This window comes from Lissotriton helveticus, chromosome 3_1 (genome assembly GCF_964261635.1).
Source record: "Lissotriton helveticus chromosome 3_1, aLisHel1.1, whole genome shotgun sequence".
Classification (NCBI taxonomy): domain Eukaryota; kingdom Metazoa; phylum Chordata; class Amphibia; order Caudata; family Salamandridae; genus Lissotriton; species Lissotriton helveticus.
In genome coordinates this window covers 1,369,987,192-1,370,013,680 of record NC_136061.1, presented here as the reverse complement: position 1 = coordinate 1,370,013,680, position 26,489 = coordinate 1,369,987,192, and the positions used below count along the sequence as shown (strand labels likewise).

General features: G+C 43.6%; 1 protein-coding gene across 3 annotated transcripts in view; it reads left to right on the top strand.

Moving 5' to 3' along the window:
- The window catches only part of NCKAP5 (NCK associated protein 5), a 768,214-nt gene that overhangs the window by 638,517 nt on the left and 103,208 nt on the right, over nucleotides 1–26,489 (top strand). For all 3 annotated transcript variants that reach the window (XM_078682016.1, XM_078682017.1, XM_078682018.1), the window contains exon 9: nucleotides 14,686–14,787. In XM_078682016.1, coding sequence (XP_078538142.1) covers nucleotides 14,686–14,787 — 102 coding nt within the window. The remainder of the gene's footprint in view (nucleotides 1–14,685; nucleotides 14,788–26,489) is intronic.

The following is a 26,489-nucleotide window of genomic DNA, read 5'->3' as shown; positions in this document are numbered from 1 at the left end:
CCCACTCTACCACTCATTAAAACCCTCACTGCAACACCTACCACTCTATCATTCACTAATGCAACACACCTACTCTCCAGCACTCACTAAACCTCTCACTGCAACACACACCTCCACAACCCTCACTCTGCCTGGTTTGCACCTCATACTCAAGCTCACTGCACACTTCCTTGACCCTAAACCTTCACCCCGCATTGCCCGTGTCCGACCCTTTTTTCTACCCCACCCCCCAGGCCACCATGTTCCCTCTCCGACCCTCGGTGCATCAATCCAACACTCAGTGAATTCTCCCCCGCCTTCACTATGCCTGCTTCACCGTCATCGCACCTCCCTGCCCCTCTTACGCACCCCATTCTCTGGTAACTTTGTTTCTCACACATGGTAATTTGTTGGGGGGAGAACACGTTCATGGGTTGTAAGTGGGGGCTGCATCTTACCCCACAAGTCCCCCACCGCCCCTTTACCTGGTGAAACCGGTGCTCTGCGTACAGCTGCCTGCGGCTGGTGTATGTGTTTTACAATGTATTTGGGGGGCACCTTACAACGGGGCAGACCGGTTCAGCTGCAGGGTCCAGTGGGACCGGGGGTGGTGCGTCATTTCTCTGCTGCACATCATGCTCCCCTCACACTATATCGATTTACTTGCGGAGCACAGTGGGATTATGACGCACCCATTGGAAGGTTGTGTTGCATCTGAAGGGCCACAAGGCTTTCAGCCGAATTATGGGCGCTAGTTTTCATGTATTTTCTACTCATTTCCCCTTTCCTATATATTCATTTCTCTCCCTTTCGCACCTTCTCTGTCACCCTTTCTCTTCTTATTTCTCTGCTCCTTTGTTTATCTCTTTCCACTCTTCCTCTCACCATTTCCCCTCGTCTCTTTGCTGTTTTTTTTTTATCTCTGTATCTAGTCTTCTGCTGTCTCTCTTTCTCTGTATAGCCATCACTCAGGCACTCACCCTCTATTTCTTTTCATCCCTCCCGTGGTCACTCTCTTCGTAACACACACTATCTGTTCCCCTCTTTCAGTTTCACTCCTTCTCTCTTGCGCTTCCTCTATCTCTCACTCAAACACAACACACACACACAAACACAATTTCTTTCCAAATATCTCTAGATAAACACTTATAAGGTCCCAAAGACGAGACCTATTGGCTATGCCAATGCTTGTTTAATGTAACTAAAGCATTGTGTGGTAGCGCATTGTCATTTACATACAGCACACTTTCCATTGAAATGCCCACTAAATTTGCACAGACTTACAGTTTTAATAATCAAACTATATACCACACAAATGATAATGCATGAAAGCCCAACTTCTGTGAACCTTTGTCATTTGTGCATCACCAAGTAAATGTCTTTATTTATTTTGATCCTATTAAAATCTCTTTCCAGCACACTTCACAATTTAAGAAAAAGTGCTTAATTTTTGGTTTGCTAACTTCTGGATGCATTCAGTTCATTTACAGGTAGCTAATTTTGTTGTGTATTTCGAAAAATAACATCCTACATTGACACATGAGTCACTTTCCAAAAACTCCTCTCATTTTGCAGTCACAGAAAGAAAAGTAAAGACCAATCCCCATGTTAAAAGAATAAAGCAGCCGGACATTTGATCGATGTCTTTGAAGCACCCTAAATGTGACAAGTTAAAAACATAATTTTAAGGCATCTTTGTTTATTGTTCTGATTTTCGTAACTCACTAAGATTCAGCTCACGACTCACCAGTGTGGCGCGACCCACAGTTTGGGAAGCACTGGTTTATAGTGTATGGGTGATGTTTGGACCATAGTTAACCGGCACTGATCGCTTCTCCATTGGACTATAAATATTTCTTGTTCTGGGGTTAGCTTTCATCGCATAAAAACAACTCCTGGGATAAAGCTACAGGGAAACAATTATGCAAATCTGAAGAAACAGCATATAAGGCATACTAATTTTCCTGAGTCTCCCAGCTGAACTGTACAACATGGAAATGTAATAAATCAGAAAAGCTGATTGTATTCAAAGTATCATTAAATACGTAATTCTGCAGCCTTTGTTGAGCGTTCGCTTAGACTTTCAGTACATTGTGCACGATCAAAACAAACTCACTTAAAAGTAAGGCTACTTAGCCATCATATGCAGAACAACTAAAAAAACGAAATTGAACCCAGCAGAATGACTAATTAAAATGTATATCATATTCCACTTTTGTTACAACAAGAGTGCCAACATCGATAATGGTCTTGGAACGTTATTCCCTTATATTTTTTAAAACTCTGCCATTATTAATAAATAATATGTTTTATTGTTAGATGACTTTGGTGGGTATAAGAAAGAAATTGTACATACATGTTTTCAATGAATTTAATGCTTTGAAATAATATACTGTTGATGCGCACACATACTTGTATGGGGTTCACAGAATACATGGTCTCTGGCCCTGCTCTTTCCTAGCTGTGAAGGGGCATGGACTGCTGCCAAGCCCTGGTTGTTCTTCACGCAGGCCATGTCCTTGATAAGACCTGTGGGTGTGTAACGAGGAGTGGCCTGGCACTGTGCCTTCCATTTGTTAACTCCTGTGGCCATACATTGTGCACTCTAAATATAGGAAACGTACTGTGAGTGTCCTCTTTAAACTCAACAGGGTATAAACTCAGTAGAGGCTGCTCCAGAGGGGAGGGGGGTGGCAGGGTCGGACTGGGAACCAAAACCGGCCCTGGCAAAGTCCTCGGCGCCCCCCCGGGGGTTGGCGGTGCCGCCACCTCTTTGCCAGGACCGGTTTCATCCGATTTTGTTACAGGGCCGATTTTGCAGCTATGCTGCATAAACGGCCCTGTAACAAAATCGCCCCCCTGGGTCCTAAAATCGGCCCCCACCCGTGCGATTGCCCGGTGCCCGCTACGGCCAGTCCGGGCCTAGTGGTGGGCTGGGAGGAGGGAGGAAGGAAACAAACCAAAAAAAAAGCCCTTACCTTTGAATGGCCGGCCACTGCCTCTCCTCTTTCTTCTTCATATTCCTTCTTCCTGTCTCCAGGCCCGGCAGCAGGAAGCACCCAGGCTCCCCTAAGCCAATCAGCGTTGTGATTGGTCTGAGCGCTGTGGTTCGGCGCTCACATGGGGACAGAAGGCCGGTGCATGTTCCCCACCAGGCTGTGCATTACAGCCTGGGGAGGAACATTCAAAGTGTGCATGACTGTTTGGCCGGGCCAAGACGGCCGGCCAAACAGTCATGCGCACTTATAGAGTGCCACCACTCTTCCCTGCTCTGGCCAGGCCCCCCCACCCCCCCAGCATGAAACAGAGCTGCTGACTACAATAGGAAAAATAAAATAACAACGATACGCTATTATCAGTTTAATTATCCTTTTGAGAAGTGGGGTGACGTTCCTCCGCCTTATTGGAGGAGCCGCCACTGTATAAACTGCAACCTGTCTCAGAGATCTCTAAACAAAATGTATATAGCCTTTTTGTAGCCTTCTGTACACTACATGAAGCAGTACATAAAGAATATATTAAATGGGCATACTATAACCCTGCAGCATGAAGGTGGTCGTGCACTATGCACAGTTCAGAAACTAATGCACATTATTGTGCTCTATTTGCACAACATACGCAAGCAGTATAGGCAACAATACCCGATACATAGTGCTTACGAGTGGGCCACTGGAATTGTGTGAAAGGGGAGGGAAAAAATATGCAACAGAGTTTAGCAAATTATGCGTCAATAAATGGCATTATGCGGCATATTGCGCCACATTTTGTGATGGTATTACTTCATTATTTTGCCATTTTTACCCTTCTTAACACAGTCTGGACATTGATTGCGCCTCATTAGTACCAGTTTACCATACATGTATAGCAATAGGCAACAAAAAAGATGACCAGTCAAGCTTTGCAAAAAACGTGTCACAGATTTTCCAGTAACTTTTTTATCGTAATCTGCAGATTATGCAGCAGCTGCTTGATTATGTGTCAAATGCGGCAAACCTATAATTGTGCCAAAAACCTCACGGCCACACAATCGCATAATTCCAGTGTCCATCCTTAGTAGGCTCTGCCTGGAACCCTACATTGTGTGCATTATATATACAAAACACAAACTGCTGCCCTACCCAAGGTGAACTAAATAGATCTCAGTTTTAGATTCGTTTTTTTAATCCCAAAAACTGTATATCAGCATCGCCCGTTCTTGATTAATTTTTTTAAAATGTTTGCTTATGCACTCTTAGTTGCTTAAAATGTATTTAGGAAAGGGTTGGTGGCCAAAAGGAAAGAAAAGCTATAACTCTTCAAACGTTTAATTTTGTACGATTTCCTCACTCCAGGGTCTCAGGATTTTTGTGCCCCTCCGCACAAGTACCTGTTTGTGCGGGTGTAGCAATCACAAGAGTTTACAACACACCCCAAATTACTGGGTGCGAAAAGGAAATCCCCCTGAGTGTTGCACCATTACATTTTAGCAGGGGAACCCCACTGAAATATAATAGGTAAAGGGACCCGTAAATACTGGATATGAGTATTTTCGTCCTAAAATCCAGATGTTATTATGCATTTGAACAGAGTAACTTGTAATTGGTGATAAAGATTGCATCCGGTGCAATTATAATTATGGCGTCCATGTCTGAGGAGTTAGTCCTAGTTTAAATTATGCATCTTTTCTGGACACGCACATTTTATGATTTAAACTAGCCCCCTTATGATACAGTTGTCTTTGTTTATGCTCTGCAACACTCTGGCATCAGAGCAGGACATGTTTCACCTGCCACCCACAGATCTACAAACCCAACATTGCAGATCATTATAGCCAATCTTATGCTGCTCCCATCACTCAAACGCCTCATTTTTAGGTCTTGTCGGCGTGAGCATGTGCTAGCACGTTCGCTGTCACTTGTGAGACTTTTGTGTTGAATAACGATCTCGGAGGCAGCTTATGTTTTTTCCATTCACTGACATCATTGTAACTCTTCTTTGCTGCCTTCCAAATGGACAGTGCTTCCTAGGTGTCACCTTCCTTCCTTTCTGTGGCACACGGACCAAGCACAGACTCATTTAGTTATTTTAGTGTCCATCCACTGCTCATGCTGTCATTAAGGTACTATTTGTTTTATCCCTCCCACTCTCCGTCTGTGTTGCTTTTATTCCTCCCTGCTGCCCTCTGTCCTTGAATGGTCCTCCATACATTTGCTTTTATCCCTTACACCCTCTGTCCATTTTGCTTCTATCCTTTCCTCCCACACTTCATCTGTTTTTTTATCCATCCACCCACCCGCCCCAGTTTTTTCTTCACCCCAACACCCCTATCCCTGTTTCTTCTCTGCCTACCCTCCCTGTCTGGAATTCTTCTCTCGACTCATTCACCCAGTGCCTAGTTCTTCTCCCATCACCCAACAGACAGAACCGGAAAAAGCGTGCCTTGATACGGCCAGCGCTGGCCACTTTATAGTGTCTTACGTTTAACTAACCACTTTTCTGCTCACTATTGTCTCCCTCCAGTCTTGTCGCTCAAACCCAACACTATGTCCTGAACTTTTCTTTCTTGTCCTTGCTTCGCATCTATGAACACCTATGCTTTACCCTCTGGACTGTGGCACCACTTGGTTGCTCCACCCTTCCGTTGCCTGAGTCTTTTTAGCATCCTTTCACAGGGCATCTAACCTGAGTATCCAGGTTAGCCTCAGAAAAGTTGAGTGTTTGTCACATTTAGGCCTGTTATGTCTTATAGCTGAGGCCTGAACCCCTGCCCTGTCTACTACTGATCTATACTTCCATGTTCCACATTCTCCCACAACTTTGTCCATAGCCTTCCATAGAATCAATAATTACACTCTCTCGTGACTTCACTTAACATCATCCACACCAAGGAGTCAGGTTAGCACCTTTCCTGGGCAATTTTAGAGCCTATATATAAATGTCAACTTAATGTGTAATGCCCTTTCCCATGAGTTGCTCCCCGCGGCTCCCAGTGGACTCCTCATCCTCTGGCTTGACAGTGTGAGCTGCCGCTAGACAATTATGTGGCTATCACTAGAGAGGGGATTTGGCCCTGCCCACATGTTGGGAGACAGGAGTACGCTTTTGATTTGACAGAAGTTGTGCGCTTTCACAAAATTCACATAAAAAGGGCTTGCCCCCCCACACAGTTGTGAGCATTTTATTTATCCAGCTGCCTGAGGATGAATTTTTACAGTCACACACCCTGTAATGCTATTAATGTGTCTTAGATAACTAGATAATTTATGTTGTTTTTTCTAGCAGCAGCACAGATGGGAGGAGGGCGGTCATAAACCTACATGGAGTTTTAGGTCTGGCTTGACAGTGCAACTATCACCTTGCCATTTAAGCTTCACCAACATGATTCTATGCTATTTACTGCTAATGCTTCACATTACCATGCAGCATTCGTTTAAAGCCAGACCTATTGGGATTGCCAATGTTTATAAGTTATTGGGTGCTCCCCTATTGCTCTGCTCTTTTTAGTATTCTCTGGTTGTGTGACAGTGCCTCCAAAGCTGGCCATCTGTCGCTCCTGGGTGAAATCCTACAATCGCCGATGACGACTTAACAGTAGGGTCTCTTTTACTCCTGGTATACGCTATCGTATATTATTTGTGGACCCACTTATCCAGAACGATTTAAGGTGCTACTTTGTGATACAGACCACGGCAAAATCGTTCATTCAATGCTTCAAGGCTTCGTCATTTTCACACTCAGCAGCACTTCATGTTTAACATGCATTGGCTGGTTCACTGTGTTTAGAGTAGGTGCACCAAACCCACTCACCTCACTCTCCCCACTTGTCATACAAGCCACACGACAAACAACACCCTTAACAAGCATGTAGTCCAAAAGGGCGTCCAGGCACCTGATGCAAATCAGAGCCCTTCACCACTCATCAGGGATATTAAGCTCTATATAAAGGATAACACTGAATAGTACAATAATACTGCACGTTTCTTAGTTTTGTATTTTATGGTTCTGCATTGTTGACATCTTTGCACTGGCCCCAACGTTGTTTCTAAAATGCCTTAGATTTTCTAAATCTTTTCAACGAGATAAGTGTTCATCTGCAATATTGTGCCTCCACAAGATGATTTGCCTGTACACTGGAGCATGATTTGTAGCAGCAGTGACTCCAGTGTTTTCTTCTTAATGATCCACATGGATCCTGCCACTCGGTGCAGGGATTGACAAGGGGGCACCATATGTCCGCAACCGTAGGCCGCTGTTGCAAGGGGGCCCTGTTAGGGCCCCCCAAAGTCACTTTCTAACAGGCTTTTCATGTTGGAAAGCCTGTCATGAAAAGCCTATGAGAAACAGACTTTGTACCCCGACGGCAGAAACTTTGTCTTTAAGGGATTAAGTGCCGGTTCCTACTGGCCTACAGGCTCCTTGAGGTCGTCGGAAGCCAGCCAGAATGACCGGGAAGTTTCAATTCCGACCGCCGTATTCGTAATACAGCAGTCAGAATTGAAATCGAAGATGTGGTTGGAAAGCCTCCAACCGCAGGTCGGAGGCTTTCTGACCACCATCCAAATCTGGGCCTAAGTTGTGATTGTGATATTTTTATGATCTCCACAAATGGTTTAATGTATATATTTGGCATACGTAATGGCAAGCATTAGATGGAGAAATACTCGTAGGAAGACTAATAATGGTGATTGGGCTCCATATCGACTGTAGCTTTACTACTGCACGGTATTTTAGTAATCTGGTACCATAAAGGTGTCATCATTCAGTGCTCCTGCCAGATAAACAGCATCTATTTTTGGGGTGTTTCTATACATTAGCTTGTCAGCATCTTCTTTTAAAGGTGGACAATCAACTCAGGATAATGACTGTAACATTGGAAAAGCCTCGTGTTCGTATGTTCAGCGTTGTTGAACAAGGGATGCAGCCATGTCACCTTGGTAGGCTACCCTAATAATATACACATTTATGTAAATTTATTTAGAGAAAAATAATTTACATAATCAATAATTTTCCTGAAAATCTGACATGGCTTCAGCGCTTGTGTATATTAGTCACCTCTGCCATAGTAAATATGGTAAACTAATGAAACCATGAATATGTGTTACATTGAGTCTACATTTCATCCAAGGCCTGCATTTACAAGTATTGAATCACTGTGATCAGATTGTATCAAGTCTACGCTTGAGTAACTTCATTTGCCATCAACATCATTTGTGGATCAATCTACGTATAACAATATTCAATCAAGTGATGTGAAATTAGAATGACCCTGTTCATTTATAAGTGAACATGTAATTTCCAAATGGAAGGGAACATTGTGCAATCAATTTCTCATCTGTTTCTATCAGATTATTAGATGTAATGTCCAAGATTATTATGTCTGTAAATTGTAATTTCCTACATAGGTTATATCATTCATAAAACAATGCGGGCAGGATTGGAAATTATAATCCATCGGCCTGCCATATATGTATTGTCATTGGTTATTCAACCAGATAAACATCTTTCATTATTGTTTCAGAGGTCTCCCTTTGCTCAAAATGCCTACGTCGTTATTGTGGCTTTAAGAGTCACACAAAAGCAACCCCCCTCAAACAATCGACTACTTGTCGGCGTGACAATGGTTACTCAGTGCTGTCCTACATATTTTCTGGGGCCAAGGCGTAAAATCTGTTGTAGTAGTTTAAGATATGATTGAGATGGCCACTGACATTTTTTGATTGTTGAGAAAGCACCAATACTAAAAGCAATTTATGAGCATAACAGTTGCAAATTTAAGAGGGACACTAACTATTTTCTAATAGTGTACTATACAAAGAAAATGAGAAGTCAAAAGTCTGGATTTCGAGGCACTAAAGTTAAATAAGTTATATTGAAGTATGCGGTACAGAAAAAGTAACAATGGATTAGGAAGGGGGGGGGGTCTTTCTTTTTCCTTTCTGGCAGCTAAGAATTGGAATCAGCTACCTCTCGAACTTCGGATCATGGGCACTGAATTACTGTTTTCATAAGAATCTAAAAAAAAACGTGGCTGTTGTTATTTCAGTACCTGAAGTGGTGAATGCTTAGTGTGCTTTGCTCCGCAGTCCTCAGCAACGTGACACATTGGAGGGAAGCTATGCACTGTACAGAGTATTCGCAAACATTTATTCATTCATCTCACAAGTGGTTGAATTGCAGCCCAGAGTTTATGGATTTTAGGAACTTCCTATACAGACCATGATATCTTGGTAGAATATAAAATCCGACATGTGTTGTCACTTTTCTTTTCCTCATAATTTTTTTTTGTTGTAATCTGTTAACCCAACATTTTTGCTATACTGTTTTTTTTTATATATTTTAAAATGGTAATTTGTCTGTGGCTCGTTCAAGTATCTCTATTTGCTGTCTGCATTGTTTGTATGGTTTTCTACAAATCAGGGCTTAAAATGAGCTGGTGTTTTCCAGTGCTCGGCACCAGCACTTATTTCTCAAAACTGACAGTCCACCACATGGTGGCCCTGTCTGTCTGATTTTGAGATGGTCACTGAAACCGTGTTTTGTAATTCAATATACACACTTGTAGGGAAACAATGATTAGTAGTTGTGTGGGTATTGGTATTGTTAGCTGTGATAGCGACAATGGGTTGTGCAGGCTGCAGTGGCCTTCTGGAAAGGGCCCTGGCACTTACGTTTTTGACAGAATAAACACTGCAACAAGTCCTGTACTGGACAATACTATCAAGTCAAGCTTGCATGGCAGTTTTGCCAGAATGATATACACCCAGAACAAAGGCAACCACATGGCCGAACTAAGACTGAGTGTGTCACATTCAGTCAGCATGCATGCAGTTTGTAATCTCAGCCAGGACCTCTGCTCTGTCGCCTTTTTGTCAGCAGGCTGGAGACTCCATATTTTAGGTGAGTGGCCACAAGAGTACAGAGGGCTTGAAGGGCCATCTTTTGAATCACTGCCAAAAAATTCCCAAATCAGGGTAAACATCGGGTGCATGATATCACGTATGTTTTGGCACCTCTTGTTTACAATGAAAACAGTGGCGGCTGGCATGGATCTGGGGTAGTGAGGTGGGGTGCAAAAAACAGAAAAAGACACTCACCTCCTCGCCGCTCTGTCCCAATTCGTCTCTCTTCCACGTCTGCCGAACAGGAAGCACCGAGGCTCCCCCCTACGCCAATCACAATGCTGCATTGCAGCTTGCAGCATCGGGATTGGTCTGAGTGCCTGAGTTTGGCACTCAGACGGGGACTGGGGGCCTGGGCATGTTCTCCACCAGGCTGTAATGCAGCCTGGGTGGAGAACATGGTAGGTGAGCATTACTGTTTGGCCGGCCCGAGACGGCAGGCCAAAACGTCATGCTCACTTCAGTTTGCCCTGCACCCCTCCCCCTGCCCTGCTGTGTGAACAGAGCAGCCCCATCCGCCCCCATGCTGCAGTCTCAGGGTCAAATGAAAGGATGATAACATCAAGTTATTATCATTTTATTTTTCCTTTCTATCACTGCTGCAAAGCAGTAGGAGATACCACTGAATGAAAATGATGCTGGGTGGCAAACATCTGGAAACTGATAAAAGTTTCGGCTGCAAGCACAAACACAGACTTTGGCACAACTCAGTTCATTTTCATTCCTCTTTTGACACCTATATAAATGTAAGCAATGATAGGTGATCCGAGACACCAAGATAACAAGTGCAAACTCTTTCTTAAACTTATCAGTCAGACAGCACTGCTGTTTACACAAGTCATGAGTTGTATTGTATTTGCAATTAAACAGATCAGGCCTAATGCACTCCAAAAGCCCTGGTAATTAGAAGACAGATTAATATGGGGAAATGGCACCCGTTTAGCAGACCTTCCAAGCAAAACTGAAATAAAGAGCTGCGTGTATAATTGAACAGCATGCGAATATTAATTCACACAATTCTGAGTCCCAAGCTCCCTAATGCAATTATTTTCCATTCACATTAATTGTTCCTAACAGATGACATTAATGACTTTGAGTTAAAGTGAGCACAAGAAAGGACTGTGCAAGATCAATGCTGTTTCGAATTAGGGTCAGCTTTACAATCATTCACTTTGGTCATAGAGTCTGCGAAGTATAACAAGGTTAACATTTCGATTTCTTTGTAAATGCTGCCCTTATGACACTTTTTACGCTTGCCCTCACTTGGTCACCTCATTGAATCCATGATTTACATTGTTCAGAATGTCATTCTTACTGTTACTGTCTACATTATTTTTTACATAGGCCTAAAAAAATGGAAAGGGCACCCTTTTTGCTTTTAAAGGTGTGTGTCATTTTTAGGTCTTACCTGAGACAGCACATGTGCAATTGCTTGAGAGACATTTTGTTAGCTTACAGGGTATACAGTCCACTCATTGCTTACCATTGGTTGGCTTCATTGTCATCAGGGCCAGACTGGGAACCGAAACCGTGCCTAGCAAATTGCTTGGCCTTCTCCCCTGGGGGTGAGGAAAGGTGCAGCTGAGCTGTTTGCTAGGGCGGTGTCAGCCGATTTTGTTACAGGGGGCTGATATTGCCGGCCCTGGGAACAAAAACAGACCTCCAGGGGCCCTAAACCGGGCTCCACCTAGGCGGCCCACCAGGGACACGCTCACTGCCCGCTACGGCCAGTCCGGCCCTAATTGTCATTCTCATTTGCCTGCTTCTGTCTTGTAAGCACCTGCCTGTCGTCATCACTTCCTCTTTTATCTCTTTGACCCTCCCCAGAGAATTGCCCAAGTACTGTATCCTTTTACTGCTTGCGCTTTTTTGCTACTTTTTTCTTTTACTGGAACGACTCCATAAGAGGGCATGTGTTTGCAGGTGACCTCACTCATGTGCTTCTACATCCTGTGTCACTGTCTCTTAACCCTGGTGCTTTTGTCTCCCTTCCAACCCTCCCATCCCTCTCGAAAATGTTGCCTGTTCCCTTCCAACCCTATCTGTGAGTTTGCTTGTCCCCTTCCACACTCTTGTTCCTCTCCAAAATGTTGCCTGGCCCCTCCCATCTCTCTCCGTGATGTTGCTTGTATCCCTCCACCCACCTGTCTCTCTGTGTGATGCTTCTTGCCCCTCCTATCCTCCTGTCCTTCTTCATGATATTGCTTGTTATTATTATTATTATTATCATTATTATTCATGATACTACTACCCCTCTAACCCCTCTCTGTGAAGTTGCTTGCTCCCTCCCAGCTTCCCATCACTCTCCATGATGTTGCTTCCCGCTTCCATTCTCTAGTCCCTCTCCTTGTTGCTTGCCCCTTCCCACCTTCTCACCCCTCTCCTTGATGTTGGTTGCACCCTCTTGCCCCTCTCCATGTTGTTGCTTGGCCTCTCCCATTCCTCTCCACGATGTTGCTTGCCCCCTAAAACCATCCCTCCAATATATTTGTGTTGCTTAATCCCTCCCACCACTCTCCTTGTTGTTGCCTGCACCCTTCCACCTTCTCAACCCTCTTTATGATGTTGCTTTCACCTTTTTGCTCCCTCTGCGTTGTTGCTTGCGCCACCCACTCTTCCATCATATCCATGATTTTGCTTACCCCCTCCCATCCTCCCGCCCCTCTCTGTGATGTTGCTTTACCTTCCCATCCCTCTCCATGATGTTGCCTATCCCCTCCCACCCTCCTGTTCTGTTCCGTAATGTTGCTTGCCCCCTCCTGCCCCATTACTTGCCCCCTCCTATCCCATTACTTCCCCCTCCCATACTGTTGTTTGCCCTGTCTCGTCCATCCCAAGTTGTTGCTTGCCCCCTCTCATCCACTCAGTGTTGTTGCTTACCCCTCTCGCCGCTATCTCTGTTTTGTTGCTTGGAACACCACCCTTCCGTTCCTTTCTGTGATGTTGCTTGCCCCTTAACATCTCCCAGTTCCTCTCTTTGTGCTGCTTCTCCACTCCTGTTCCACTCTGTGATGTTGCTTGTCCCCTCCCACCCCTCTCTGGGTTGTTCCTTGCTCCCTCCTGCCCCTTTCCATGTTGTTGCTTGCCACCTGCCATCCTTCCATTCCTCTCTGTATTGTTGCTTGCCCCCTCCCATACGCCCGTCTCTGTCTGTGATTTGGTTTTCCCTTCCCCCGCTCTTTGATGTTGGTTATCCCCTCCACACTCCTGTCCCTTTCAATGATGTTGCTTGCCCCCTCCAGACCTACTGCTTGCCCTCTCCCATCCAATTGTTTGCACCCTCCCATCCTGCATAGTTGCTTACCCCCTCCCGACTTTCTGTCCAATCAGAGAAAAAGCACTGTGCGGCCAGCGCAGGGCGTGTCATTCAACTTTTTTTTCGAACTCTCAGCTTGTCCCCTTGCACCCTCCTGTCCCTCTCTGTGATGTTGCGTTCCACTCTACTCTCTGCCCCTCTCTGTGATGTTGCTTGGCCCCTTCCTCATTGTTGCCTGCCCCCTTCAGCATTGTTGCTTGTTTGCTAGAAGCCTCGCGTCCTACCAGAAAAAAAGTGCTATGAACAGTCCAGAACTCTCCACGTCATAGTTCTTTTTTTTTTTTTACTTTCAGCCATGCTGTGCAGTTACCGCATTGCTTTTGAGCATGGGTTAAAGATATTGACAAAGCAAATAGTTTTAGTACACAAGATCTGTTGGCTTTGCCAAAGCTTTTAGGTTTAAGAGCACAACTGACAAATCTACTGCTTGCAATATGCGTAGAGTGACCTTTAGGTCTGCCTCTTTCAACCGCAGGCTGAAAGCGATCAGCCTCCACTCGAGTGCTTGCACTGAACTGCATGAGGGACTTCTCTACAACGGAACAACTCTCTACATACAGCGACAAATTAAACTGAGGCCTATTGGTTTTGCCAGTGCTTTTTTCAATTGGTTAATGTTTTGCATAGGCCCTTATCCACTTCCTAACCTTGGGTCCGAGTCACAACCGTTTTTGGAGCTCTTTTTGTTCAACATAATTGTGCCTATAAAGCCAATGGTAGACATAACTTCCACATCCAGTTTCAAAGGATCCAGTTCTGCAGATAAATATTTCTGAAATTGTAACTCACTACCACAGAAAATCTGCCACTATGCAGGGTTTTGCTACAGTGTCTTTTGGTTTAGGAGTTGAAACATAAGTGTTCCCTTAGTAGAGGGAGAGGGTCGTTGGGAATGCAGTAAACACAAATACAATTGAAGCTTTGTAGTTAGTCACACACCTTCTCAGTGTATATTTCTGCCCCATTTGCATAGTTAATGGGTCTGGGATAAAGATCAAAATTAGTTTTTCATGCGATATAGAGGAAGGGATTTCACCATCAGCAAATATATTTTACTATTTGAAGAATAAGGGAAAGTAATGTGCTATTACACAAGTTGACCCCATTTACATCTTAGAAATGGTTTGTAGAGCATGAGGAGTCCACATGGACACCTACACCTTGTATAGAGACCCATAAGGGCACCTAAGGATTTTTGTGAACCCCACAAATTATGAATTCTACTCAAACGATGGACAGTAACCTATTAAATATGGATCGCCTACAGCACCATACATCATACTACGTGCTAATGACCACCTTTCCTACATAGCCTCTCCACAAATCCTCACTTTATCCACTTGCAACTCAAGGTGAAAGAATGTGGCATTCTGTTTCCTCCTTTCTGGTGCAATCGTTCTTATACCGTACAACTGTAGGGACAAATGCCTTAAATCAGCACAAATAAAATAATAGATTGAATAGGAAGGATTTTCACGCGAGAACAATTTCTTTCTCCTTTTTTTCCCTCAGAAACTCCATTCCCGAATCTTAGACCTCTCGTCGGTGGATCTGCTGACCGAGGTGGAAAGGAACAGGAGCATGAGGCAGCTTCGGAGCGATTTTCAAAGTCACGTGAGTTTCCTCAATGCATTTTGTATCATCACCGCCGAGTGACGTCATGGGCCGCTACACTGGTCACCTTGAAACATTGCAGTGGCAGAAAAAACACCCCCCTTTATCATTTAGACTAGTGATGGCTCGATAGTCTGTCTCGTCTGGATACAGTAAGCGGAACACGTCACTCTGGACAAGGAGAGCATAAATCTTGGCAATGTCCTCAAGATACTGTTTTGGTTATCGATTACATCTCATAGTCTCTGAGAAATGGATGAGGAGCTTTATATTATAGTTCGCGCACCGTATAATTCATCTTACATTTATGATATATTATGTATGAGTCTTTAAAAATTCATGTGTTCAGCAATGTTTTCAAATGGGGTGGGTTTTGCGCTTGTAAGACAAATTGTGACCAGAGTGACTCTGGTATCTGAATAACAGGATCAAAAGGACACTGGAAAGCAAACAAGTGTAAAACAATGCTAAGCAAGTAAGAGGGTAAAATAGTTTTTTTCTGTAGGGTAGTGGTACAGTCATAGAAACACTGCAGAGAAAAAACTTCAATTAAAAAATGTACAGACACCATCAGAAAAGTTCTGATTATATGTTTCAGTCCAGCCAGTTGTAGATACTGGGAACTGTAGTAGCCTGTAGTCTGTCATTGAGCATTAAAGCAAAATAGATATATCTACAAATTCCTGGTCAAAAACACCTTGTTCACAAACATAAGAGGCACTAACAGACAAGGTCTGCCATGTTGTGTGTGCAGAGCAACAGCCCCTTCGACTGCCACCTCAAAGGGCCATATTAGATGTATACAGTACCAGACTGCATCGACTATATATCGTATGAACAAAATATTGTGTGCCAAATATAATTTAGCCCTATTGGAGTTCATATAAAATTTGCAACCAACGCAGCAATATTTTTGTAAACAATATTTAGGACACAATATTCATGTCAGGCAATATTTTTGTCAACATTATTCTGACATAAAACCATGGAACATTATTCTGACATACTGCCCGTGTAAGTGCTAATTGTATGTATGGGCACCCGAGTAGCGCTATTCCTAGAGCACCTTGATAGGGAGGCAGGCTCATCCCTCTTTGTCAAGGTGTGAATGGGTGGTCTGAAGAATGATGCAAGGATCGTTGTGAGACATTGAGCCCCACTCAGGCCGTGGGTGCAAGGGGTCCTGGAACAGACTGAGGCATTCTAGCTTTGATTGAGGACAAGACCATTCCTTCAACGAGAGTGCCTATTATTTCCGCGAAGTCATTCTTATCCCTCCTAAGCTTCACATGGTGAGGTGGTTGCAGCATGTAGATCACCATTTGAGTGTTTAATATGCTGCCTATCCCTCTGCTGATTTGATGGTCCAATGCTTGATCTATATTGATTTATCTGTGGCAACACCTTCCGTAGTATGGACATGCTAATGAAACCAGTGGTTCCATCGTTTCCACAGCGACTTCTGTGCAAGTGAAGGAACCCCCTATTTCAGTGTGTCAGCAGCAGGTCTCTGCCTCACAGGCTGGTGGAATTTGGCCAAATTATTGCCCCTTGCAGAGGCCATTCCGTATTTCTAATAGGGTCCTTGAATGCTGAATACGGTGTTCTACTTCATGATACCATGCCGCATGTTCTATGTGCAATTAATTGCTTTTTTATTCTTTGTATTGTACAGTTGTGATGGTGTTTCAAAGTATGAACACCGAAAGTATAATGAGACTAAGAGCATGGTCCACTGATGTGGCTTAGAAGAGTGCACCACATTCTTGATCACACCCCTAATGCAAGGGGATCCTGGAGCAGGATGTTCTTTTTGTTTTTGATATCAGTCAAATTGTGATTCCAGTAGATCAGCCCTCCTGTTGGTGTTAGCTCCCTTCCTGGGGTCAATGACGCCAGGAGTGGTTATATTTGTTTGTGGCCCCAGTAAATTCCCGACTTATTGAAAAGGTGCCAGATCGGGCGTTCCTGAACGTTGACCTCTCATCTGTCTATCACCATATTACCGTTCTCCGCTTCCATGAGCACACTTTTGCTAACGGTGGTCACTCCTAAGCTGTATAAATAAATTGACAATTGCAGTTTATGCAACGCTTTCAGAGCTGGATCAGGACTCTAGCATGCAACAGGTTTTACCATTCTATGTGTAACAGACAACCTTCTCCTGAACTTAGTGAGGTACATTGTTTCAAAGAACCTCATTTAGGATATGTATTGTGAATGATGTGTCTTGCAAGGGAAGAGGGTTCTGCTCAACTGTGTGTTGTCCTTCCCGAAAGATGAATTTCAGATATTGGCAATGTGTTGCCATGACACCTATTGTGGTGTACTGTGCAGATGCTCCAGAGATCGTTATCAGTCTATTAGATCTAGTAACATATATGTAAGGCCTCAGGAAATATCATTTACATGAATAGCCAGTGGCATGACAAGTGCACTATTGAGCTAGAGATTCCTTTATCCTTTCCTCCAACCTTAAATATCATGATTAACCCAGATGGACCACATACGAGCTATCTCTGCATGGAATAGAAGTTACTGAAGTTAAGTCCAGAAAAGGATGTCTTCTGGATTCTGGGTCTAAAAAAATGACGAAACTCTTGACATAATTTGATGGAGCATAATCCTTGTCCTCACGTCTCTGATATGTACAAAACCATTGAATCAGTCCAGTGAAACAGTACACAGATCAGGACAGCATGTAAAACAAGAAGAGGTGTGGTCCTCACCATTTTATAGCGCTAATGTCTTTCAGCTCATGACTTAAACATATTGCTCCATGCCAATGCCTTCATCATGATGTATTTTGAGTATGAGAATGCAGTTCACCTATGGCTTTACATTGGCTTGGAGACATTGTATGACTAATCACGCAACGTCTGGCTTCAGTGATTCAATTGGAACGTTATTTATTTAATTACTAGTGGTTCATAGAAGTCACATGCACACAGATGCCACATGATTGTACAGAGATATGAGTAGAAGAGACTAAGTACTTCTTAATAAATCAGTATAAAAAAACAAATAAAGGTTACTCCTAAATCCTTTTCTCTCAGCTTTCATGTTTGTTCTGATTCTGCTTTACCGGTGTGAACTCAAGTGGTGGGCTCTGCGTAGAGGAGTTTAGTCCACTGGAGGAAACACAGTCCCAACCCCAGGCTACCCAACACCTAGTATAGTGGTCCCACCGCAGGCTATCAAATATCTTTTCAGTATCAATGGAGACTATCATTTCTCTACTCTCATCCGGATATGCAGTTTCCATAGTCAAGAGAAACCTGCGAAAATAAAGTATAGTATTTCAGCCTGGAATTAACGCATTTTGGTCAACATAAAATCAATGTGGACATGTGTGGTAATAGGCGGGGGACCAGTATGCAGCCTAGGATCTTTTAGTCCATGTTGAGCACCCACAGAAGACAATATGCTCTAAAATAGCGTGGGAGCTGATCCGGCTTCAATAGGGGGATTACTAAAGCTTCATTGGTGGTAGTTGGTAAGTGGCCCGCCTCTCTGGCGGCAATGTAGAGGTCGACTAGTTTGGGTGCTAAGTCCTCTACGCAGGTGGCATAGAATTACACCTATAAACAATCTGTCCCGGGATCCTTGACCCGAGCTAGGGCCTTAATTGCAGCAGGAACTTCTTGTATAGCAATGGGACCTCCCAAATCATCGGCCTCCTCCTCACCCATGTGCGACAATTCTGCCTGCATCAGGAGGTTCACTGTGGGGGGGGCTTATAAGGTGGTATGATGTTCCTCAACCCTTTGATTAATTTCTCTCTATCCATAAAACCACTCTTCCATAGTAGATTCCACCTCCAGTATTAGAGACTTTCATGATGTGGGGTTGTTGAGCCATGCCAATAGTGTTCCCGCTTTGTCACGCTCAGCGTGAGCACAAATCATGTATTCGCTATGGTTGACTATTCTCTGTACATGCTACCATTAGCTCTTTAGCACCCAGAAGCTGTTGTTTCAGCCCCAGGTTTCCAGCATGTGCTTTCTCCAGCTCCCCCAGGGTTCTCTCTTGTGTTTCTATCTCATTTACCAGGGTACGCAGAACCTCCACCACTTCAGTAATGCACCACCTCTTAATCACTGATTTGGAAAGCGTCTCACTTAATTAAAGAAGAGGTTGCAGAGTTTGTATTGTAAGTACAGTAATCCTGAATTGCCTCCCGTATGGATTGTCAGAACATGGGTTCTTCTATTGTTTCAATCCACATGTGCAAGACTTGGATACAGGGGCGCTCTCTGTGCCAGTCTACAGGAAGTAATATTGGGTTGTGATCAGAGATCGTTTAGCAGAGGTATTCAGCAAGACGGACAGTCCTATTCACTCCTGGGGAGCAAGGAAAAGCATCCAGACCTACATGTAGGTCATGCATCCCAGAATAAAAAGAGTAGTCTCTGACTCCAGGCTGTAGAGGCCTCCAGAAATCTTTTAAGCCCCATCGGTATTGCCAGTTCAGGAGTGTCTGCGCTAGTCATACTACTGGGGAATCCCCCAGTGGTGGATGGGAGCGGACGAGTATTGGGTCATTTATACTTTTGTAGTCCCTGCCAAGATGTTCTGCGGCAAAAATGGGGCTAGTGTCTGGGACAAGAAAGTGAAAACCCACCTTGGTCTGAGTTGGGGACATAGATCGCAACAATGGTCAAATCTCGACTTGCCCAGCCAACACCAGGGCATATATTCGTGAGTGTCTCTTGTCTTCTGAAACTGCACTCCAGGACCCCCATGGCAAATACTGAATAAGTTGTAGCATATACCAGTCTCTGCCATCTACCAGGGATAGATGTTTGGTATCTTGAATTAGAACTCAGATGTTCCTGACAGGTCTCAAGTGCACAGAATAACCTAGGTTCTTCCCTCATGTTTACACAAAAAAATCTTACAAATACATATCTAACTGATAAGTAGTCACAAAACGTAAATTTAACAACTGAAATGAGAATATCTAAAACAGTGATACATTGAATTTAAAAATATCACATGTTCAATGTTAGCTTAGAAAGAAGACATTTTCTGAATTATCGTGCTGTATTTCAAATAATGCTACTGTTAGACCTGGCACCATTGGCGTGGGTCTCCCCTGCATTTTTTGCTTTTTACTCCTATGTTTTTGCTGTGTGTTGGACTCCGTTTTGCTGGTCTAGATGCTTTGGGCACTTTGCCACTGCTGTTCAGTGCCAAAGTGCAAGTGCTCCCTTTGTAAATTGTTGTTCTGGATTAGTGATACCATGATTGGCATATTTGATTTACTTGTCAGACCCTGGTATAAAGCATTTGTGTGTGCCCAGGACCTGTAAATCAAATGCTACTAGTGGGCTGCAGCACTGATTGTGCCACCCACAGAAGCAACCTGTAAAATGTAACTCTGGCCTGCCATTGCAGAGCCTGTGTGCATTCTGGGACTGTCATGTTGACTTGGCAAGTGCACACACTTGCCGGTCCCTAAACCTTCCCTTTTCTACATGTTAGTCCTCCCTAAGGTAGGTTAAAGGTACTCCTGTGGGCAGGGTGCAATGTATGTGAGAGGTAGGACATGCCCGATATGCGTGGCATGTCCTGATAGTGAATTACTGCCAATTTTGTTTTTCACTATTGCAAGGTTTCCATAGGACAGAATGGGGAGTTTGTTTAAAACATCTTATAAACATAACTGACCCTGGGAACAAGGTCGAAAAATAAAGTTTAGTATGCTAAACTCAGAATGTTAAAGTGCATCGTTTAAGGAGGGTGACATTTTCATTCTGTGTTTGAAAATACCACTTTTAGAAAGTAAGTATTTTTTTGCCTAACCATCCACTGTGCCTCTGCTAGGTTTGTGCATTGCATGTGTGGCTTTTGAATGACAGGGGCTGGAGAGGGGCTGTGACTCCAGAAGTCTTACGAGTCATGTCTGGGCTGAATAGACCTGGGCTGCATTCAGAGTAGGGGGAGGAGATTTCCTTTTCACCTGAATGGGCCTAGTCTGCCTTTAACAATGCTGTCCCCACCTCCTGCCAGGAAGCTGTACCAGTGAGGACAGAACTGGTTTTGGCCAGGTACAGACACTCTCTGCCTTCAGAGAACAAAGGATTTTGGTGTATAAAAAGATGGGCCCAGACCTTTAGATCACTTCTGGGAAATCAAGAGGAACATTTGCCAAGGAGAAGAGCCGGATAAGCTGAGGAGGAATACTGCCCCTGTGCTGTTAGCTGTCTGGGATTGCCTGCAGTGGCTGCTTGCTGCCAAGGAAAGGAGAAAAGGACTTTGCTGTTTGCTTCATCATCTTGAGGAAGATCTCCAAGGGCTTGAAACTGAGCTTGCCTCCTGTTCTGAAGTCTCAGGGACACAAAGACTTCACCACCAGTGCCCCTGAATTTCCTTGCTGGGAATTCCAACCTGCAAAGAGGTGCCTGCTGTTGTTTAGGACCTCTGGAGATGGTTTGCCGCTGGGAGCTGGAAAATCGACGCAACATCGAAGAAGTGTGACACATCCGTATCTGTTTTCGACGCATCGCTGAAGAAACCGTTGCATTGCCTGCCGCACCTCGAGAAATCACTGCATGACGCATCAGGTGTAACAATCTCCGAAGTCCGAGATTGCCACACCGAGTCAGACGCAAGCCTGCTGTACAGCTGCAGGAAACCACACATCGTACCGGATCGACACATTGCATTGAGGCACCAAGACTGTCGCATCGTTGGGAGCCGCATTAAGAAACAGATGCATCAATTCCCCACACAGTTAGGAATCAACGCATCACCTCCCCTGCGCTGCAGTAAGGAACCGACGCATCACCTTCCCTGAGGGCATTTTGTTTGTTTTGCTTGACGCATCCAAGGTACTTTGTGAGAAAAGTCCAATAGACACAAAACCAGGGGTTATGGGGTAATTGCAAATGCACCTATCTCAATGTCGAAAATGGTGATATTTTCAAATATATAAGGGTGCAAAGAATCAGAGGTTCAATACCCCTTAAACCTCCAAGGATATAGATCCTATAAATGTACAACAAAAGCAATGATTTTGCACTCAAACATGTGCAAAGTATTCTACAAGTAAGACGATTTTGACTATGCGGTGGGAGCGGTTCTTATTTAGAACAAAAACATACATGGGCTAAAAAAACAATGTCTATACTCCATTTGGAATAGTCCACTAAGTATTCACTCATCACGCGATATTTACTTGGTTGCTGTACAAAGGAATAAGAGGTCCAATTGGCACACCTAGCTAGAGTGAGGGACCAAGTTGTACTCCAGAAAAGGATCCTAATGTACTAAGATAGACTAGTGTTATTGTTATTACCCTGAAGAAGACCTTTTGGGTCGAAACGCGATGGCTACGGTCGTTTTTAAGAAGATTCTTTCAATAAAGAAACACGAACCTGCTGAATTGATGTGCTTTTCTTCCCTTTGCTTGCACTTGTAGAATATACTAATCTTTGCACATGTTGGAGTGCTGAATCATTGCTTTTGTTGTAACTTTGTGAGAAAAGTGTCGCATTTACAACTTGCATTGCACTGATCTATTTCTACAATTCAAAAGCCTTATTTTTAATACTGTATTGTGTATTTTTGTTGTTTGGTTTTGTTTTGGTTTAGATAAAGATTACTCATTTTTTCTAAACTGGTGTGGTGTCCATTTGTAGTGTTTTCACTGTATTACTGTATGTGTTCACAAATACTTTACACACTGCCTCTGAGATAAGCCTTTCTGCTCGTGCCAAGCTACCAAGGGGGTGAGCAGGGGTTATTTTAGGAGTGTATCCCCCTTACCCTGACTAGAAGCAAGGGTCCCTATTTGGACAAAGGTACATACCTCTGCCAATTAGAGACCCCCATTTCTAACAGCTATGAAATAAGTTTTGTTTAAAAAAGCAATAACAGTGTGTTTTTAAGGTGATTAAATTGTACTGGTGTCAAATGCTCACCAAGAACCTTTCAGTGTCCAGGGCCGGACTGGGAACCTTAACGGCCCTGGCAAAGTGCTCGGCCGGCCCCCCTCCCGACTCGGGGGGGTTGGCGGTGCCGCCGAGCTCTTTGCCAGGGCCGGTTTTTGGCCGATTTTGGTACAGGGACAATTTTGCAGCTATGCTGCAAAATCGGCCCTATAACAAAAACAGCCCCCAGGGGCCCAAAACCGTCCCCCACCTGTGCGGCGCACAGGGGGATTGCCCGGTGCCCACTATGGCCAGTCCGGGCCTATCAGTACCCATGCGTTATCATTGTGTTTTTGGGCAGTCTGGATATGTGGGAGTATGGCTTAGCTTTTTCAAGAAGATTGATCCTTTATTTCGTTTTTTGCGTAAAAATAATTCTGAGTTTATATTGTACAACCCTGGTGGTCCTCAGAATCATCCAAGATGAATGGCTGCCAGATTTATAATGGTAGTTTGTTGGTTTTAGAGAAATTGTGTTCCACTTTGCAGACAATGAAATGGTTAGAGATTGAATAAAGAAGAGCCTTGGAGGGCTGCAAGGTCATGGGGATTAATGGATGCGCTTCCCCTCTTGTTTAGTTCAAGATTATAACTTAAATATTAAGATTTCGGATTAGGAGGCATAGAGAGACACGAAAATAATGGGTTACTGTTGAGTTACCCAGATTAATTATAGGAGACTGTAACGTGAACAATGAGATTTTTGATGTCATTTTTTGTTTAAATGATTTATGAATTTCAATTAGAGTTTTTCTGTTACTGTTTTACTTTTTTTTTCATTTTTGCTGCTTTCCTTTTATTCCTCACAACTTAGTTAACATCTAATTACCAGTCCCAGATTTTTTTTTTGTATGTCAATTCCCTCAGTGAAAACAGCAATGTGTAATATAGGCAATAGCAATTTTTTTGTGCCAAGGTGTTTTTAATCTCTTCTTGACTAAATAGCCACTTACTAATGAGCACCTTGCTGTAGGATTTTTCCGCCTTTTTGATTTTATCATGTACTAGCAGACCGTCCTGACGTTGTCCGGGAGCAATTATGGCTCAGGGCCCCCGCCCGCCCTGACGTTTGGTACCTGCCCACTTCACTTGCCTCGTCACTTTTTCGTCCTGTAATGGCCCGTTTGCTATCCGCTCCACTTTGTATGCTTTTATCCCCTGCACACGTTTGTTTTTCCTCCTGTTAACCTGCCCACGTCACTGCCCACGTCACTTTTTCCTCCTGTAATGCCCCGTTTCACTTTTTCGTCCTGTAATGGCCCGTTTGCTCCCCGCTCCACTTTGTACGCTTTTGTCACCTGCACATGTTTGTTTTTCCTCCTGTTAACCTGCCCACGTTACTTTTTCCTGCACACGTTTGTTTTTCCTCCGGTACCTGTGGCTCGCTCACCGCTCCTCCCGTTTCTTTTTCCTCCTGTTAACCTGCCCTCGTTACTTTTTCCTGCACACGTTTGTTTTTCCTCCTTTACCTGTGGCTTGCTCACCGCTCCTCCCCGCCGCCGCTCCTCCTTCACGTTGCTGACTGGTAACTTGGCGCCCTACTTCATCCGCCGCTGAGCGCTCCTCCCCACCGCCGCTCCTCACTGTCTGCCCGCCGATCCTCTCCGCCTGTCCGCCGGTCATGTCCGCTGCTCCCCTGATCTCCGCCGCTCCTCGTCACTGCTCCTCCCCGCGCTGATCTCCGCCGCTCCTCCCCGCGCTGATCTCCGCCGCTCCTGTACGCCACTCCTCGCGTGTACGCCGCTCCTGATGTCAGCACGCACGTCGCGGCCGGTGCTACTTCAGAAGGGACTACTTTTTTTTTTAATTATATTTTTTATTAACGTATTTATTTTAAATTTATATAGCCTATGTCCATCTGCACACCCTGAGGATTACAACGATGTATCGGGTGTGTGGATTGGCGCTGTGGTTCCCGAGTTTACCTGGCTCAAAGTTTTGTGTTCTCTCTTTATAATAGTAGTATAGATTAGAGTTTAGGGGCAGGTTTTAAAACATGTTTCAGAGTGTAAGACATCCTCATAACTGTCAATAGCTAAGGGAACAACTTAATTGGAATTTAATTCAAATGTAATGGGCCTTTAGTCGAAAAGAATCAGGTGTTTGAAAAAATTTGAACATTTTTGTTTTTGAATATTTACTTATTATTTCACTATTTACCAGATTTGTGTCTGTGGAGTTAGATATATGCATTTCCATCTTACAGAAGTCAAAATGGATCAGATGCAGCTGAGAAGCAGCCCTTCAACAGCAAAACTCTGATTCTTAAGTTAAAGGTGTTTCCTGTGTTTTGTAAGGCAAATAGCTATGTGCTATCCATTACTTATCATTTTAAAATGGTTACCCTTCTAGTAGCCCATATGTCAGTTAACACAGCAGTCTAGCAATCACATTGAAATGGCTCCCACACACTTGAGCTTTGTAGCTGGTATCTATATACGATGATTTTTTAATGCCACTGACTTGTAATACAGGCAGTAGAAGTTGTGTTGGCAGTGATTTTCAACCCTGATTCCTGTTACGCAATCTGCATAGGTTTGCAACGTGTGCTGATAACCGCACACAAACATGTTTTGACAGATTTTGTCCAAAAACTGAGATACTTCAGCTAGCCTGGCTGGATTTGCCTTCCCTTCAAGGAATACGTATGGTTTAAATTCAGACTTCCAATGCGCAGATACTCGACTGACTGCACACCAGCTTACCTAACACCAACGATTGCTTTTGTTTCTCATTAAAATTGTATAGTTATTGAAATCTTCTTCAAGATTTCGCAATACGTTTTCACGTGTCAACCACCAGCAAAGTTAAATACAAAATAGAGACTATTGACGGTATAGTGTGTCAATATCTTCATCAAGATCCTGCTTGTATCTTTACTTCCTTGATCGTATATCATTTTGGTGTGGTATAACTAAAGCTAGGTTAAATTACAAACACTTTATTCAAAATCAATAAAACTACAGTATGACAAGATAAGTAGTGTTGCTGTTACATTCTAACTATCTGGCATTTATGGAGCATGGACATCAAATCACCAAGAGAAGAGAATTGCGAAAGTGCCATTATGCACATTTTGGCCACTTTCTATACCACAACTTTGTCCTTTCTACAGTCCCATTTACAGGTTAGTGGAAAGAAAATGGGCAAAGAGTGGAAATTTGAGAAAGTAAAATGTGTTCTTTGAGCACTGTTTACTTTATGTCCCTACTAGAGCTACCATGGGTAGTGTCAGGGGTACCATAGGGCACTCTTTGAGTCTCCACTGCTATTCCTTCCTTAGCTAATTGACGTTCATGTCAGTAATCCAAAGACAGGCTAGCAAAATAGAATATACTGCCTTGTACTAATCATTCTGGGTCGATTATGTTGTACAAGAAAAAAGTATGCTTTTCTTGCAAAAAGGCTGATGAAAGACATCCACCTCGATAATTATCACTATCACCATATATAGTTTTATTTACTGTACACAAACTATAATACATCTATCTATATTTCTGCCTTGACTCGATTCGTGTTTAAGCCGAGTGATAGGCTTTCTTCACAGAAAGTAAATCAAACATTGTGTCTCCTTACTAAAACCTCTCCTCATCCCAGTGTAGCTTACACTTGTTAGAAAATTTCGAATTTCATATCCTTTGTTTCTACACTGGGATATAAACATGAAGCCTTCCCTTGCTGCAAAATTGCATTGAGGCACAAACAAGTCCAAAAATCAATACTTCCAAGATCAGAGTTTATGGATCATTCGCCCAGTTTAACAAC